At 34.9% G+C, this 14,152-nt stretch overlaps 1 protein-coding gene across 3 annotated transcripts in view; it reads right to left on the minus strand.

Annotated features, from left to right (window-relative positions):
* The window catches only part of Nkain2 (sodium/potassium transporting ATPase interacting 2), an 839,889-nt gene that overhangs the window by 389,880 nt on the left and 435,857 nt on the right, over positions 1-14,152 (minus strand). For all 3 annotated transcript variants that reach the window (XM_090338189.1, XM_090338190.1, XM_090338191.1), the window contains exon 3: positions 9,434-9,514. In XM_090338189.1, coding sequence (XP_090194315.1) covers positions 9,434-9,514 — 81 coding nt within the window. The remainder of the gene's footprint in view (positions 1-9,433; positions 9,515-14,152) is intronic.

Here is a 14,152-nt window from a genome sequence, read left to right on the forward strand (position 1 = left end):
TTAATATCAAGCGAGTGATCTCAACATAGAATATGTTGTAACATATATAAATCACCTCTATAGTGTGGTTCACCTGGCATAAGAAAACACTGTAAAGGGGCTATAGTTTACATTCATATTAAGCAATGGAGTCAGTCCCAGATGAAGAGAACTCACCTTTAGGGTTTAGGAAAGTGTAATGCCCCACTCTCTTCGTTATTTCATGAGGAATTAATAGTTTATATAATCTTGTCCTATACCTTTCCCATCCACTGTTTCTATCACTTACTATTCTGCTCCCTTTGTTTTCAAAATGCTGCTGCTAACTTTATATGTCTTCAGGGATAACTAAAAGAGAGAAAAAAGATACACAGCAGCACTAATTATTTGGCTACTTGGCAATATTAAATTCAGGCTTTTTTTTTAAAAATGAGAGCTACAAAACAGGAAAAAAAAGACAAGAAGAATTGAAGTCATTATACAGCACACTATGATGTCGCAGTTAACTTACTCTATAAATGTGATAAAAAATAAGAAAACAAAGTAGTCGGGGGTCTGAGTGAAGAAACTGCTTAATAGATGTGCTGTACTAATAAAATCAGAATGTAAATATTGGAGTTCATCCATTCTGCAGCTGCCTGGAACCCAGTGGATTCTTGGAACCCAAGAAGGATCACAGTCCTTGACAAGGAAGGCAAGACTGCTGATGTCTTCGGGAGCACTTGTAGATTGTGCCAAAATGTGTGATAAGACTTCCTGTTCCAGACTAATTAAGCGTACTAAATGCATTCTCTCTTGTGATTCAAATAAAAGATAGGAGCACCTGTCATAAGAGACTCCTCCATTCGAATAGGAAAGAAACAGAACATCCCCATGGTATCAAATGCAGCTACTTTGCTTCAAAATACCCAGTTTTTAGACTATGAAAAAGATGACACTTCTCAAAATTCTTCCTAATTACTTCAGTTTTACATTTTTCACCTCTGAGTGTGAAAACCCTGGAGTCCTGCAATTACCATTACACTCAGTCTTTTAGCAGGTTTATATGCACTAGCTAAAGATAAAAGAAAAATGAATTCTCTTCCACACATGGCTGTTTATTGTAAGTCACCCTCTTTCTTTGACCCTTTTAAGGCACTTTTCTAATCGTACCAGGCACACATTTCACCATGTTGAAATTAAAACAAATATGTCAAAATTTCTTCAGGTAATTTTTATTCAGAAAAGAGAGCTACATAGGCTTCTTTTCTTATATGGCTTTGTGTCTAATAACGTGGTACTTACATAATATTGTTCTCTGGTTGCCTCCAGAGCACTGGAGTACCAATCCAAAAGTTCAACTGCATTTTCAATCTAAATTTTAAGTACAGGAAAAAATAGAGTAGGCTTGTTACCACATGAAAGGCATGGAGAAATGTCAATATTTTGTTCTTTCTTAGAAAATAACTACAGAGGCTGGAGCAGAGAAAATATTCCATTATTTATTATTCTTTTGGTGAGTTTTATATAGATTTCTCTAGTTCAAAAAGCATCCACTGTCCTTGAATCTACAGGGAAAGACATTGGTTTTATATCCTCTGAAGCTAATTTGACAACTGCCAATCCCAATCAAATTTACACATGCATTCAAATCCAGGGTGTTTTTTGGGATAATGGTTTGCAGTAAGGGAAATGATTTTGATAAGGTCACTGAAAACCTAATCATAATACTGGATATTTTCCGAAGGCAAATTCTGAAATCATTTAAGGATAAGAACCAACTTGACAGGCGCTAATTATAACCTACAATATTTTAAACTTAAAAAATCATAGTGTTTTGAGGCTTTTTATTTTTCAAATATTTCTGAATTTAAAGCATGAGATTCAATGTAAATGCATTCCTACCATATTAGATTATTCTAGAAATAGTAGAACAGAGAAAAAACTGGGTAATGAATGAAAGTTCTATTCTAAATTTTACATAGTAGGCTTTGGAGACAAAAAGGAAGGAAACAAATTTTTGGCAGGTTTGGGCATTCATTTCTGCACCTCTGTTTTATCATATTTACACTGAGTTAATTTCTTTCTTTGTTTGAAAGGAATTGGTATTATTTTATTAGGAAAGCAAAAAGAAATAAACAGTGCCTTTTTTTTTAACTTCCATAACTCAAAGTCTACATTAGAAATGACACTATTGGATGAAACCTTTTGATTCATAAGCGAAAGTAAAAATTCTAAGAAAGATATATGGTGAAACTGCACAAATTTACTTAGATTAGAAAGAATATATAAAACCAGTTTTGGCCATTACCAGACAGGGAAGTGGCAGCCAGCAGAGTTTCGGTACATAACATGGGTGTACCTTTGAATCATTGGCTGATCAGTAGAAGAGACATCTGAGTTAATGTTTTGAGGAGATCATAATGAAATTTGTCTGCCAAACAGTCTCATCAGAGTCACATCTATTCCTAGAGAACAATCTGCTATTGCATCAAGCTGTTTTGATTATCTGTTCATATTGCTCTTCAGGAGGACCTGTTATCAATCTTAACATACATGTCACTTCTGAACCATTCATTAGAAGAAATGCTTATTCATTTACAATAACTTCATAATGCTCATGACTACTCTTTTTTATATATTTTTATTGTAACTAATAGAAGGGTTACATTATAGTCACCAGATAGAAAGATGCATTACTTCACAAACATTGATACCCTTTCTCATGTCTTCGTCCCCATTTCCCTACCCCACCTCCACCCCTCATCTTATTTTCTCCCTTCCCTAGTCTATTTCAAAAAACCAATGAGAACTCTTATACAGAAGGCCTGACCTGCAACATTCAAGACACTTTTTATGCTTAACAAAAGAGAGATTCTTGACACCCACAGAGAAATTGAGAAGTATTTCGCAATAAGAAAAGACACTTTATAGTTATGCATTTACAGGTAGATTTATTCTGGAAACAAAATTGTGAAATATTCATGTATGATTGCCTAAATATTTTTAGGATTTTAACAGTTAGCATGGACATGAAATTGTGTGTTTTTCTTTTTGGCCATGTGTATTTTATTGGTAAGTTTCTTTCTTTCTTTTTTTTGATGGGTCATGGGTCTTGAATTTGGCCTGGGCATTGTCCCTGAGCTCTTCAGCTCAAGACTACCACCCTTCCCTTGAATCAAGCCCCACTTCCCATTTTCTAGGGGTTAATTGGAGATAAGAGTTTCAGGTCCTTTTGTGCCCGGGCTGGCTTTGAATCTTTATCCTCAGATCTCAGCCTCCTGAGTACCGAGGATTACAGGTGTAAGCCACTGTGCCAGTAAGTTAATTTCTTAATTGGATAAAATATACTTGGGTAGTAAACTTATTTCACATTTCATTTCCTAAAGAATTGATTTATTTCATCATGATGTCAAATACAGTGGTTTCAAATGGCTTATAGTGAAATGTTTCTCTCACATACATTGTTAATTTGCAGTTATTTGTACAATGTGTTTTATATGCTTTTTGTTTCAATCACTTCTTGATAAGGTTTTCATAAAATCTGTTATCATCTTTAAAAAGTCTATTTGCTCTTATTGATTCTGTTTATTGACTCTTAATGTTTTCTTAATTATTTCTATCTTTCTACTTTAAAGCTTCATTGGCTATTCTTTTCCCAAATTCTGGACATGACAATCTAAGTCACTGCTTCCTAAAAATATTTCTTTTTTTAGTATCTTCATTTAAAGTTATATAGATCTCTTTTATCTTATGGTGATAATTAGTGATGTATTGTTTCCATTCATTAGAAATAGTACCTAAATTTTATTTTTTTTACCTACTAGGCTCCCCTATGACCCAGAAATCCTACTTCTGGGCATTTACCCAAACAACCACAAACAAGGCCATACTACAGCATAACGATATTCAATGCAGCATTGTTCAGCACAGCCAAGATATGGAACCAACCCAGATGTCTGTCAGTAGATGAATGGATCAAGAAAATTTGATATATATATACACACAATGGAATTCTGTGCTTTCATCAGAAAGAATGATACAGTCCCATTTGTAAAAAAATGGAAACACTAGGAAAAATCATATTAAGTGACTTTTGATTGATAAGTCCATAGAGGATTGTTAAAACAATCTTCTGTGATTGTGGATTTAGAAAATTTTTTAGCTTTAGCTTTATTTATCCTGAAGTAATATTAACTTATTCATGTGATAATGATTTGCACTATCTTTATTTAGACAATAGTCTTGCCTTTCTATCATTATGACATCCTTCTCTTCATCTTAAGTAATGATTTGGGTCCCAGTCACAATATTTAATATTGCATTTATCACATCATTTTGGTATTGTGTTTTCAAAATACCTACTTTATCTACTATTTTCTTTCTTTTTTTTGTTACACATTATATTTTTATTTGGTATGTTTGATGTTAAAGAGGGGTTTTTTCATATAATTTTTATTGTAATTAATAGAGGGGTTACATTATATTCACCAGATAGAAGGTGCATTACTTCACAAACATTGATACCCTTTCTCATGTTTTGGTCCCCATTTCCCTCCCCTCACCGCCGCCTCTCATCTTGTTTTCCCCTCTTCCCTATTCTTAACACTACTTTAGCAGTACTAGAGTTTGAACTCAGGACTTCATGCTTGCTTCATTTACTTACTTGCTCTACCAACCTGAGGTCAAGCCTCCAGCCTGTCTTTTCGTTTTTGTTTTTTTGTTTTTTTTAAATTTTATCTGCATCTGATCCAGCCTGTTTTTATCACATATTTTGGACATGGAGTCTTATGGACTTTTCTGACAAAGCTGACTTTATAACACAATTCTCCAGAGGTTTGCCTCCAGATCTCAGTTGCTTGGGCATTGTCCTTGGACACTTTTTACTCAAGGCTAGCATTCTGCCACTTGAGCCACACCACCACTTCTGGCTTTTTCTGTGTATGTGGTACCAAGGAATCGAACACAGGGCTTCCTGCATTCCAGATGAACACTCTACCACTAGGCTATGCTCCCAGCCCAACTTTTTCTTTCTTTTTTCTTTTTTGTTTTGCCAGTCCTGGGCTTGAGCTCAGTGCCTGAGCACTGTCCTTGGCCTTTCTCAAGGCTAGAGCTCTACCACTTGAGCCACAGCAACACTTCCGGCTTTTTTTTTCTTCTATGTATGTGGTACTGAGGAATTGAACCCAGGTCTTCGTGCATGCTAGGCAAGCACTCTACCACTAGGCCAAACTCCTAGCCCCCAACTTTTTCTTTTCTAAATTGATTTTTCAAGATGAATATTGCCCTTCTTCTTCTTCCTCTTCTTCTTCTTCTTCTTCTTCTTCTTCTTCTTCTTCTTCTTCTTCTTCTTCTTCTTCTTCTTCTTCTTCTTCTTCTCCCTCTCCCTCTCCCTCTCCCTCTCCCCCTCCCCCTCCCCCTCCCCTTCCTCCTCCTCCTCCTCCTCCTCCTCCTCCTCCTCCTCCTCCTCCTCCTCCTCCTCCTCCTTCTGTAGTAAGAAGTGAATTTAGCTAGTGGGATCCTTTGGGGATAATTATAAATCTTTTGGGAATGCTAAATCTAAAATGACAACAGAATTGACAAGACACTAGCAGGAAATTGGAAATGTGGGGGTTTGAACTTGGCCAGAAGGTCAGAACTGAAGATAGAAATCTGATAGACATATGAGTCAAAATCATAAATTATGACAAGAGGTACCATCTGTAAGCAAAATGGTTAGACAAATAAAGAGGTTCAAAACCTTAGATCTTAATTTAGCAGCCTTACAAGGAAGTAGAACAGTAAAATTAAAGAAATGAGAATTTAACAAGTAAGAAAATGAAGTTTAGTATAATGAATTATTAATAAAGTAAAGGAGGACATTCTCACCAAATTACTATGTTAATCTAACTTTAGGTTTAGTAAAGAAATATATCATATTTATTTCCTACATCAGTAGAAACATGTATACCACACAACAACCCAAAATTAAAATGGCTTCTTGAAAATTAAATTTTCCAATAATAGTTTTCTTAGAATACATAGATTTCACAGCAAAGAAAGCAAAAATGTTTTAAAAAGGATCCAACATAGTCTCTTGATAATTGTTAAATTTACTTTCAAACATAATATGCATTGTTTGTTTACTAGTGACTGCATACTTATGTTCACTTTTTCCATTAAAAGAAATTATAACAAGTCTCTGCACACCCCCATATTACATATAAATTGACAATAGCAAAGACTGCTACAAGCATTAATTTTTTGAGGAGGAAAAAGATGCTACAAATACTGACTACTTTTCTAAATAAAAAATTCATCTGTTACCGGAGAAATAAAACTACATTGTTACAACAGTGTATTTTTCTATAGACCACTCATATTTGGTTTTAACAATTTGTTCTTGATAGCTGCCAGTGTATGACAAGTTTTATCTTCTTTCTGTCTCTTACATTCACTAGGGGACAGTTTATTCCCCAAAGCCTAAAAAACGCCACCTTTTTGTCTGGCTTTTCCATGTAGCAAACTTTTAAAATAATTTGCATCTCTATTTTAAAAGCAACTATCAAAATTATGAAAACATGACAGCTTTCTCAAAGTGGTAACTTATTTTCAAAACATAAATAATATTATTAGGTACTTTTGGCTATGTTTAACTCAAACAGATTCCAGGGTATAAAACAATGTCAGAGCTAACAGTCTTTCTCCCTGCCTGTACCAGTTTAAAGAAAAAGAAATTGGACTTCTTCAGGCTTAAAATAATCTATTGTTTCCTGAATGCCCTACAACTTTTCTTTTATTTCTAAAATGTTCATTATTAAGTAGTTCTACTGTAGACATTACAGAAACAGAAAATGAAATAACAAAATACTCATTTGAGGAAATTAGAATATAATCCCAAACTGAGTAACTTACATTTTATCACAGCAAATACATGAAATAAACATAACAGATAGCCAAAAAACCATTAATACTTTTGCCTGTGTTTTTCTACTATAGAGAAAATTGTTCCACTGATTCTGTTTTGACATAAAATATATTCACTACCTTACATATGTAACTGTAACCTCTCTGTACATCACTCTGAAAATAAAATTAAATAAAAGAGACATTCATGGGTCTGGGAGTTTGGCCTAGTGGTAGAGTGCTTGCTTAGCATGCATGAAGACCCGGGTTCAATTCCTCAGTACCACATACATAGAAAAAAAAAAAGCCAGAAGTGGTGCTGAGGTTCAAGTGGCAGAGCTCTAACCTTGAGAAAGTCCAAGGACAGTGCTCAGGCCCTGAGTTCAAGCCCATAAAAAAGATAATGAACTAGATGGAAAAATTGTTGTATTGCATCTGGTTTCCTACTAACAGCCATGTACTTGCAATTAATATTTACTACAGAGTAAATGGCAATTACATATCTTTATTTTTTCCAAACAACTCAACTCACTGATTGCTCAGGCTAGTTTCCATCTTTCTATTTGATATGTGAGAAAAGAATCACAAATGCTGAAAAAAACTCGACAAATTAATGGCAGTTTTATGAAAAATATTACTTAACGGCCACACACATTTAATGCTCAAATAGATACTAGTGTTAAGATTAACTGATGTATATGGGCAAACCCTTCCAGAAAGCAGAGCTACAGAACTTAACTCAGATCCCTCTCCATACTGCCTAAGAAAGATTGGCCAGTATTGCGGGGAGGGGGGGGGGAGAGGGGGGGAGGGGGAAGAAAAGGAATTCAGAATCCTGTCCCTTCCCCCAACAGCCCCCTCCCCCAGGCTATTGACTGGAGACTGACAGGCAGGCAAAGACCCAGCAACCTAACAACCGGGGTGGAGGTATTCCTGCTCACACCTGCCCAACAACCTCCTCTCCTAGACCATTGAAACTGGAGACTGAGGGGCACCTCTGAGTGAGCCAAAACCTAGTGGGATGCCCTACTGCTGGAAGCCTCTGGCCAGCCAGCACCAGGGAGTCCTCCAACTGGGAGACAAAAAAGACTCACAGCCCCAAATGGCATCACAATTCAAAGTGATTCTTTTAAATAGAAAATAACATTAGAAGTCATTGTAATGTGGAATTTCATTGAAGAAAGTGATTCTATAGCAGCAGAGATGTGTATACTGAGAAACAATTCAAGTTCTCAGGAAAGTGTGTCTGCTTCTCTCTTAGGGAGGCAGATGTGAGTATAAAGCACCAATCTTATCTGTGTGCCTCCAGGAGCAGCCTGATCAATTTCTTTCCATTGGTTATGCCATTTTCCTGAGAGGACTGTCAACAATCACACAGTGTAGAGCACGAAGCCCTGTAAGAATCACAGAAATGACATCTGCCTAGAAGATTTTGCTAGGTATAGTGAGGACTTGTACATAAACTATGTATGAGAATATATGGGATCTCTTTTATACCATAATATTACCTTCGTGTAGTTTTCATTTTTTATCTTTAAACCAAAATAAGTAAAATTATATTTAGTTGATATAAATTCACATATCACAGCTAAGCAATAAGTGATCAGCAAAATGCTGGCACTTTGTGTATCTTCTGTAGGTATATTTCCTTTTGCCCATTCTTCTGTCCTGCTCAAACTAGAAGTCTATAAGTGAAATTTCTAGGAAATGTTTTTCTTCACATACCAGAATTCAAAAAAGATCAAATCTTTGCTGAGATATTTTGCTCCAGTCATGACTGAGTAATTTTTTTTTTCACAATTTCCTGATTTTTAAAGTACCTATGTAGAAGTTTGGGATGTTCTCTATGGATATGGATTATGCCTTTTGATTTATTTGCTGTAAATGATACTCTAATGGACAGATGATGGTGGTTTTCAAAATCTGACATTATTTTAATGGTGAATGTATATATATTAAATATAACAACAACACATAAAACTCCTAAGCACTAAATAAAGACATCTAAATGAAACCAGATCTAAGATATTTTTCTAGTTGAAGGAAATGGGGTATAGATCTGTGGGCGGGATTCTCTAGCATTGACATCTATCCCATGAGCATTTTCAAGGCACTAATATTATTTCAGCATAGTCAACTTTTTTGATATTAAAAAAGAGATTATTTCACTAATTTCTAAAATAACATATCCTTTCTGTAACAACTTTATTCAACTCGAAATCGTAACTATCCAAATTAAAAGTAATTCTAGAACATTATGATTTGTAGTCATGTAGAAATTTTAGTAGAATATGAATAAAGGCGAGTGATTTTTAAAACATCCTTAAGATTTTTTGTCAGACCAAAAAATTCTATTAAGCTTGTTTTATAAAAACATATTACATGATCATTGTATTAATTGATATTTATCGTAGTTTGGCTTAAAAACACATGAGTACATCTTTGGGAACCCATCAATGTATTTTTGGCAATAGAATTATGGACACTTTTCAATTTCCCTCAATGCACAGTGCATCAAGGGGACAAGAAGACTTACACAGAGATTTTGTTATCACATGATTAATGATCAAGCAATCAGATCATGAATTACCTTTGAGAGATCCCCGGCCTCCAAGTAGAAGCAGGTAATAAACACATTCCATGTAACCCAGAGGATTAGCCAAACAGCATACTGTAAATAAGAAAGAGAGAAATGATATGTAATTATTTTGGAATCAGTGGAACTGTATTCATGCAGACCTTGAACTTATGAACATCTAAATTTTAAGAACTCATGTTCTTCTAAGGAACATGATTAGGTACACTTTTATCTCTGTTGATATTTACTCTCTTTTATGGCTTCTTGTAGTATAGCAGTGCAAATGAACTGAATGATAATTTTTAGAGACAGAAATAGTAGCTCAAATTTTTGTTTGAAGGCATAAGGATTTTAGATTCTAGTCATGTGAAAATAAAAAGTGGATTGCTTCAAAGATTTACCAAATACATCAAAAAAGAAAACATATCTCTTCTCAATAAAACAGTCTTCATGTATAATAATTTCCATCCTTTCTCCATTACCTTGTTTCATTTTCTAAGTAGCTCCTAAGCCTCCACTTGTTCTCATCAGCTTTCTTTCTTTAAAGTGACCTTTTTTCTTTCTTCTACTAGGTTTAATTTCCCATAATCCTCCATAAGAATGACCATTTAATAATTATTCTTTTCTAATTTATTTACTCTATTATAGGGGTACTGTATAGAGTGATTTCAATTACACAAGTCAGGTAATGAGTACAATTCCATTCATATAGTGTCTTCTGTTCCCTAAGTCTCTCCCAGTCCCTTACTCTCATTTCTACCCATCAGTTATATAATTCACTTTCATCAGTATCCAGCCAACTCCACTGCTTCACTTTTTCAACTTGTTCCCTCTAGTTTTGTACCCCATATACAACCCTTCCAAAGATGTACAATTGAATACACCATGCAGAAGGTAAAGATGACAGAAACAACAAAAAACAAAAACTAAATAAAATTCTTTTATTTCCATATGTTGGGATTTGTTTCTGTATGCATATTAGTTTGTATAAATATAGAGGCATTCAAGTATTTCACCTTTGTGTTTCTCTCCTAAGAGCATCCTCTTCTGGTCTCCCGGTGTGTCAGTATCTAGAATCATGTATAATTTACCAAGTCCCAGTGAATTTTAGATCTAATTTCTGCATACTATAGACAACATTGCCGTTCTGAAAATCATTCTTAATTTTATTCTGGTTTCTATTTTGTGTATTGTCACAGTGTTGAAGTTTCTTAAGAAACCATACTTGTGTTATTTCTATAGGGGGAAAATTAACTTGAAAGCATGCTAGAAAGATACTGAAGCTAGAGAAAGCAAAGATAAAATCTCTTCATTGGTGTTGAAATTTTATAGTGGAATATTGTCAACAAAGGAATCAGTGAATATGATTTTTCTTTCTTTTCTTTATGCCAGTCCTCAGCTTAAACTCAGGGCCTGAGCATTGCTCTAGGTCCTTCTCAAAGCTAGAGCTCTATCACTTGAGCCACAGGGCCACTTTCAGCTTTTTCTGTGTATGTGGTACTGAGGAATGGAACCCAGGGCTTTGTGCCTTCTAGGAGAGCACTCTACCACTAGACCACGCTCACAGTGCCAGTGAATATGAGTTTTAAAGGTGGAACAAGAAGGTATAACACCAGCTCCCTGCTTAATGCCTATGGCTTCCATTCTTTCAGTGATGGATTTCAAATCTTTCTTTTAGAACCTTCCAAGTTACCTTTTAACTCATGTTTCAATTCCTTTCTCAATTCATCCATATTTCTTTTTTCTTTTTTGCTTTTGTCAGTTGTGCACCTTGAACTCTGGGCCTGGACGCTGTTCCTGAGCTCTTCAGCTCAAGGCTAGCACTCTACCACTTGAGTCATAGTGCCACTTCCTGTTTTCTAGAGGTTAATTGGAGGTAAGAATCTCATGGACTTTCATGTTCTGGGCTGGCTTTGAATCTCTATCCTCAGGTCTCGGCCTCCTTTGTATCCAGGATTACAGGTGTGAGCCACTATGCCCAGCATTCCATGCAGACTTCTCACACATTGATTAATTAGATGTTTCTTGTCCTTCAAAGGTATTTCTTACTTCTGTGCATTTTAATGTTATTCCTTTGTCCTTATTAATTATTCTTTTCTTAGATACACTTTTTTTAACCTAATCTCGATTCATTAAATTTCTCTTCAAAGGTTAATGTAAATATAATTTGCTGAGTAACATCCTGTTTCAGCTTGTTTGAACTCTGGACCTGGGTTCTGTCCCTCAGCTCTTCAGCTCAAGGCTAGTTCACTTTTAGCTACATTGCTTCCGTTTTTTTTAGTGGTTAATTGGAGATAAGAGTCTCAAGGACTTTCTTGCCGGGCTGACTTTGAACCTTGATTCTCAATTTCAGCCTTCTGACTAGCTAGGACTACAAGGGTGAGCTGGGGCCAGACATAGACTGCCCTTCTCCTTAATGTGTGCTCTTTAATCATTCATTGTAACCAATAAGTTCTGTTACCTCCTTTATGTATTTTTGCATTATTTCTATTGTAATATATATCTTATTACCAACAATGTAGCTGACAGTATAGTATAACTCATAACTTTCAAAACAATCACCACCGTCATGAATCCTTTAATCAGTAGGAAAGGTCATATTAATGCTACCGAGGATAATCCTGAATCTCAGTATCCAAAATCAGGGATTTCTCCATTATAACATTATGTCATTGAGATTTATTTCTTAACTCTCTCTCATTTAACTTCTTTTGCCTCTTTTACATTGTTTCCTATCTTATTTTTGATGTTATTATTAATTATTGGTCATTGAATGTCTCCTTTTAGTAGCCAGTTGTTATTTGTGTCAAATGTCATTCAGTTAATTTTGACAGGCTGCCTAATACTCATTTTAATTTTGCATTTCCTCATGTGGTCTGAGTGATTTTTAACAGTATATTCTATTGTTCATATTGTTCTTCAAATTATTCATCATAGTTGTTTAAAATTATGTCTGTACTAACTTTTTCCCACTTGCTATAGCTAGTAAAGATTATATAATTGACATTGTGCAGTTTGAGTATAATTTGAAAGGACATTCTGCCTAGGAGAGAAGACTTAGGAGGATAACAATGTATCAAGCTTGCTAGATATCACCTAACTTGAATACTGTAAAACCAATATAACCTCATTTTTCTTTGCAAAAATTAGTCAGATATTTTATTTTTCAGAGAGAAAATTTAAGATATTATCTGTAATAATAGAAATTTCATTGTATGAGATTTGAGGTAGCTGGTTCTCAAAGGCTCACATCTATAACCTTAGCTATTTAGGAGGCCAAGATGTAAAGGACTTTGTTTCAAAGCTGGATCAGGCAGAAATGGCTGTAACATTATATCTCCAAAAGAACCTGCAAACAGATAGGCTAGACGTGGATTAAATGGTAGGGTGTCACCTGAGCAAATAAGCTAAGCAATTATGAAGTCCTGAGTTTCAACCCTTGTATGAGAATAAAAAAAATATTGAGGGATCATTTCACCTTGAGTCTGAGAGAAAAGTGTAATAATGTTGGCTTAAAAGTGCAACCAAATCATCATGGATTTTTCTGTTGCAAAATGAATTCAAATGAGCAAAATATGATTTACATTAGTTAAGGTCATTAATATAATAGGCCAAAATCCTGACACAACTTAGGTATGTGATTAAAAAATATGAAGAGAGATTAGGAAGCATAAGACTGAAAGGGTGGGTCAAGAGTTTGGCCTAGTGGTAGAGTGCTTGCCTTGCATGCATAAAGACCAAGGTTTGATTTCTCGGTACCACATACATAGAAAAAAGCCAGAAATGGTGTTATGACTCAAGTGGTAGAGCTGTAGCCTTGAGAAAACTCAAGGATAGTACTCAGGCCCTGAGCTCAAGCCTAGACCTGCCAAGGAAAAAAAGACTGAAAAGGTGATCCATATTTTACTGAGAAATAGTGGGCATCACCATACCACTCTCCCTTACAATAGAACTTACACTTTTTTCTTTTGAAATATAATACATTTAAGTGTTAGCATAGTCTGGCAGGTTTTTATGAAGAGATAAATACACAGTTTTAAAATGTACTGACATGCTATTAGAGTTATAAGTTATATCAGAGGGAAGCTGGATAATATATATAAACTAACATCGAGAAAAAGGTAAACAAATCTAGTACTGGAGACAAACTTTAATATGTTTCTCATTAATTAACAATGATTAGAGGAGAGTTGCTCTTATGATATAATGTGTACAGACAATTATGACTGTAAATGGGGATTTTTCATTTTGGGTTTATATAGCATTTTACCAACTCTAGAAAATGATCATTTAGTTGCATTACCATAATGATTATTGGTAAGATAGAGGATGGAAACCCAAATTCAATCACTTGTCACATGATATCATAATTGCTTAATTAGAAAATGATTTGGGTCATGAATCACAGCACATTTATTAAGTGCCAGCTGGATGCATCTGACTTCAACAGATGTTGTGGGGTAACATCACAGGATCTAACCAAGTTGCTCTACTGATATGATTTATTGTTGATAGGCCTTCAATTCAAACTTACAGAAATGTTTTCTGGCATGATTATCATACTTGGATGCAAAGCTTGTATCTGCTTACAAATATCACTGACAGTGTGCTGCTAATGTAAATGTAATGGTGTAATCAGTTCTAATGAACTGTGAAACATTACCAAGAAGCATTCCATTAACAAATGCCATCTTTAAAACAACGCCTTTAAGCAAAAAAGGGTTTAGAATT

This window comes from Megascapheus bottae, chromosome 8 (assembly GCF_031878675.1).
Source record: "Megascapheus bottae isolate mThoBot1 chromosome 8, mThoBot2.hap1, whole genome shotgun sequence".
Taxonomy (NCBI): domain Eukaryota; kingdom Metazoa; phylum Chordata; class Mammalia; order Rodentia; family Geomyidae; genus Megascapheus; species Megascapheus bottae.